The sequence below is a fragment of the Arthrobotrys flagrans genome (genome assembly GCF_004000055.1).
Source record: "Arthrobotrys flagrans strain CBS H-5679 chromosome Unknown unitig_15, whole genome shotgun sequence".
NCBI classification, from domain to species: domain Eukaryota; kingdom Fungi; phylum Ascomycota; class Orbiliomycetes; order Orbiliales; family Orbiliaceae; genus Arthrobotrys; species Arthrobotrys flagrans.
The window spans coordinates 1278615-1283474 of record NW_027137545.1 but is presented as its reverse complement, the minus strand read 5'-3'; the positions used below and the strand labels follow the sequence as shown (position 1 = coordinate 1283474).

General features: G+C 49.8%; 1 protein-coding gene across 1 annotated transcript; it reads left to right on the top strand.

Annotated features, from left to right (window-relative positions):
* Nucleotides 1-405: 405 nt before the first annotated feature.
* DFL_000321 (uncharacterized protein) lies at nucleotides 406-4502 on the top strand (the record flags this gene model as incomplete). The annotated part of the gene is made up of 7 exons (XM_067632116.1): nucleotides 406-1247; nucleotides 1300-1372; nucleotides 1420-1608; nucleotides 1659-1898; nucleotides 1949-3710; nucleotides 3771-4030; nucleotides 4101-4502. The coding sequence occupies 7 exons, from the start codon at nucleotides 406-408 to the stop codon at nucleotides 4500-4502; spliced, it is 3768 nt and encodes a 1255-aa protein (XP_067494851.1).
* Nucleotides 4503-4860: the final 358 nt, after the last annotated feature.

Here is a 4860-nt window from a genome sequence, read left to right as displayed (position 1 = left end):
ATCCTATCTCTGCGCTTGGTCCGTGTGGTCATTCGCTTATCTTGGGATGTATTCCATCCACTCATGTTCTGTGATATCAATTTCAATATCAACTTCAACCTTACTCCGTGCCCATCATTGTTACGCTTTTCGAGAGTGGGACGAGCCAGACCATTTCCTCGCCTGCTATTTCGTGCTGTGTGCTGACTCATAAAGCTCAGCGGTCCTGAAACGCCCAGTCACGTTAGAACGCTTGACGCCAAACCACGCCTTCACCCTCACGTAAATCTCCATCCCGCTCAACAACGAACATAGACGCCGTTTATATTCTAGAAACAACCTAGACGTCAACCCATCTTCCGTTGCCACCCAACCTTCCGAACTTCATAGACTTACGTGACGCTCCCTCGATACGATCCTTCTGCTATGATGGACGGCACCGGTGGAACCGGCCCTCACGGTCTTTCCAATGGAGCCGGGACCAACGGTGACACGCCCCACCAACCTGCTCCATCCGTCCAACAGATTATCGCTGCTCTCGAAGTCATCCACTCCCCTCAATCCTCCAATGCTCATCGAAAATCTGCCGGCGAGTTCCTCGAAACCGCCAAAGCCGATTCGAAGGCGCCGCTGCACGGTTATACTCTTGCTAGCGATGCGTCGCAGGTCCCTGCGGTCCGACACTTTGGACTAGGTTTGCTGGGACACGGGATACGGTATAACTGGTTGGATTACGGTAGCGAGGAAAGCGTAGCTATCCGCGAATGGGTCGTGCTGCTCGCGAAGCATGTTGCATCGACGGACCCGAGTTATCTACGTAACAAAGTTGCTCAGTTATGGGTCGAAGTTGCGAAGAAGAGCTGGCCTGGCGACTGGAGGAACATGGATTACAACCTTGTTGAATTGTGGAATATGGACCTCCTAAGACGGGAACTCGCGATGTATATCCTGGAGTCCTTGGTGGACGAGGTTTTCAACAGGGAGGAGTATACGACAGCTGCCGTAGGCGGCATAGCCGGGGAGCCGAAGACTTCAAACCTACATAAGGCCTGCGTGGATGTGGTTACGCCTTACCGAGTACTGGCGGAGAGCTACCCTCAAAGGGAGAATAAAGTGGAGATACGATGTGGGGAAGAAGGCTGGTTGGGGAGACTGGTTGTACAATTGGTGGAGTGTTTGAACGGGGGGATAGCAGACGCCAAAGTCGAGGGATTTGCGGTGCAAGTTCTCTCAACTTTGAGGAGCTGCATGGCGTGGGCGATTCCAAAGTGGGTGGGCAACAAGACGGATATGCGGATTGGGGACTGACATGGGAATTAGGGCTATTGTACAAACTGGAGTTGTGGAATCTCTTGGAAGAGCTATGATGTGCGGGAATGCACAACTACGAGTTGTGAGTATATCTACGAAGGCCATCGGGGGAGAATACTGAGTGTTTAGATTGCGATAGAAGCTTTGAACATCCTGTTCCAACGAGAGTTTCTGGACGACGACGACTTTAGGGCAATCGTCGGGCCTCTCTACCGAACGAGTACGATCAGGGAACTGAGGAATATTCTGGCTGGGATAAAGGTTGATGCGGATGGCCCCGACGAGGACGTGTATTTGTTCCTCAAGAGATTTGCAGAGGTACGCCACTCCCAGGCCAGACAGATTGTTCGATTCTGATTATTGTTCAGATGGTATCTCATCTCGGGACCACGGTCGAGGAGAGGTACAGCAGTATGCCATCGGACGCCGACCTATCCGAGTTCCTCCTGCTGCTATTCGAATTTGCGAAGCAGGAGAGTTTGACGGTATCTCAGCATAATGTTAATGCATTTGCGAGAATACTACGGAAAGAAGGGATACGAGATCATCAGACGATCCACGCGCTGGCCCCTCAGTTAATCCAGTTTTGCGACGAGCGACTGATACGAGTATGAAATGTCCTAAAGATGCAACCGGTTGCCTGCTAACGGATATCTAGTACGAATCTCTTCCAACCGACTCTCAAAACCCATCCTACCTTTTCCTCTTTGAAGACTTTGAGACAATGCCTGAGCGCCACGCCTTCCTCGGCAACTACAGACGATACATTTCGAGCATAATCGATTCTTTGGTCCGCCGTCGGCCTTTCGAAGTTTTCCCATTTATTCTCCAGAATCTGGATGCAGCTATCAGTCAGATGCTAAAAGATATGCCACCGATAACGCCGGAAAATTACGTCAAGAATTCCGATTTCTTCCTCAAAACAGACGCCAAGTTCACGGTGGTCGACGCGGCGCTGAAAGGCTACATTAGGTGGTTTACGACATTGCCCCAAGAAAGCATCCGCGAGACCCAGGAACCACAGGCAGAATTTGAAAATAGCCTCGGTCGGTGGTGCGAAAGACTGCTTACAATCGGCTTCCAGGACCCTTTGATTAAGAAGAAGGTTGTTCAACTCGTCGTAGCGTTGTCCACTACTGCGTTGGAGACCCAGTCCGGGCTGATGCTCAAGGCGCTGGGATATGTGCTGCTTACACGATTACCGGAGAACACGCAAAACGGAGCATATAACGAGGCGGTGAAAGATTTGCAGGGCACTTGCATAAGCGAGTTACAGAGGTTAGCGCTGAAGATGCCGGATAACCTGATTCAAGTCTACGGGCAGCTTGAGATGAAGATCAACGAAATTATGACGACGCAGCAACTGGACGATAGGCACCGGTTGGCGTACCGGACGTTCCTTTACAGTATTATTCTGCGGACTAAGCATATCGACGATGCGCCGAGGATCCAGAGTCTGGAGGGTCATTTGAGGCCAATTGTGGAGATATGGTGTCGGCCGGAGTTGACAGAAATGCTGTCGTCGTTTGAAGGATTCTGCAAGATGATGATGTTGGATCAAGTCGAACAATACCTTCACAGTCGGAAGGCACATCTCATCAGAAACTGGAGCTCACACGAGTTGGATCAGGAAGGACAGGCATTGCAGGCGCAACTGACGGAAAAGTACAACGTACTCCCGTTGAGGGCTACGAAAGGTTATTTGGCGATTACCGCGGATAAGATTAAGAAACCGAGCGCGACGTATGATGTCGCCTGCCATGTCTGGCGGGATAAAATTAACCTGATATTACCGAACCTGCTTAAATTCCTGGGCCATGCGCACGCATTCCACAACCCGAAGAACTGGGGAAACCTACCGGTCGAACTCCATCCCGTGATGCAGAGGGTATTGACGGATAGGTTCTGGCAGAGTGGGATTTCTTCGGGGAGTCGAGATGAATTTTACGAAAACGTTTCAAAGACACGGTTGACGATGGAAGGGTTCGCGAGCAGCATCCGAGGGACTGTTAGAACGGTCCGAGAGACATGCTATTCGATCCTTTGGGCGTTGGGGAAGTTGGACATCAACTTTTATGACTACGCGGAACTTCCAGGTCCTCTTACCATCGCGATGTTTGGAGACGCGGATTCACTGAGCAGTCATCAGATGACGACCTTGATTAACATCAGTAGGGTGATATTGGATGAGTGTCCGGGACAATACCGACAACACTTCTTGACACCTTTCCTGTCCAGTATGTTTTTACAAGTCGATAAGAAGGTTATCGGGGAATGGACTAGGTTGGTGAACGCCGGGCTGATTGCGACGACGGAGGAGGATAAGTTGGCGGTTGAGATGAAGGAGGAGAGCGTGCTGAGGCAATTGACTTATACGGCAGTTCTGGTAGTCGCACAGCTTTTGGATCCGGGAAGGCTGGGTACGGATTATCAAGAAGCTTTTCTATATGAAGAAATGTGCTAACGGATAATTTGGATAGAACCTGGGGTGGGTGAATCGCAGGATGCTTCACAGGCATCGATGACTGCGAAAAAGGAAGGACAGATGCGAGAGTTCATTCTGTCTAGCAATGCGATCCTGGAGCCATTGATCCTATTTTGCACACACGTTCTTGGGACAAGAGATTCTCGATGCTGCGGGATTATCATCCGAGTATTCAGATCTATTATCGATGAGTTCGTGCAGAGACCGGAACTCAGGGAGTTCATTTGCCGGGAGGTGTTCATGGCTGCTATTAACGTCGGTGCCCACCCTAGTATATATACACGTTTACGGGAAAGGAGTTGTTTGCTAATTTATCGAGGTGTAGTCATTCAACGACGATTATTTTGTCGAAGTACAGAAGGACCTTGCAGGGTTGATCGTTCAGATTTATACCCTCTACTCGCCGTATACGGACCACCCACGACACTTGCTACTCAAAATCCCCGGCGTCACAGAAAGGAAAGTTGAAACGTTCCATAGGAGATTAATGTCTTCATCGAATATTCGGGTTCAGCGAACGCTCATGTTGGATCTGTTGAGTGACGTTAGAGGGGTGGCAATTAGTGAGAAGGGAAAGGTGGTCATTCCCAAGGCGAAGGAGAAAGCTGAGAGGGAACGGGAAAGGGAGAAGGAGAAGGAGAGGGAGAGAAGGTTGGTTGTGGAGAGGGAAGCTATGCAGGGGGGGAGGACGCCGGAGTATGGAGGGTTGGCGGATATGTTTTCGTGAACATATTTTAGTTTTTTATCGATTACATTGTAATTCATGAGCGAGCCGGTCCCTTCTTTTTAGTCTCTTTTTTCGTGCCTTCTTTTTTAGGAGACGGCGAGGATGAATCGGGAAGGGTGGAGGAGAAGGACAAAAGCATTATGCGTGCATATATTGTTTTGAGAGATAAATAAGCTTGTTTACTTGCATTGCTCGGAATTTCCTTTGATCAAAAGGGAGAGATGGGTATTTAGATACAGACCCGGAAGGGGGGGTAGATAGTGGGAATAGCCTACGGGGTATATAGAGGAGGGGGGTTACCACTTACCGTACTGCTACTCTGAATTGTATGTACGGCGTACTTGAGGAATCTATACGG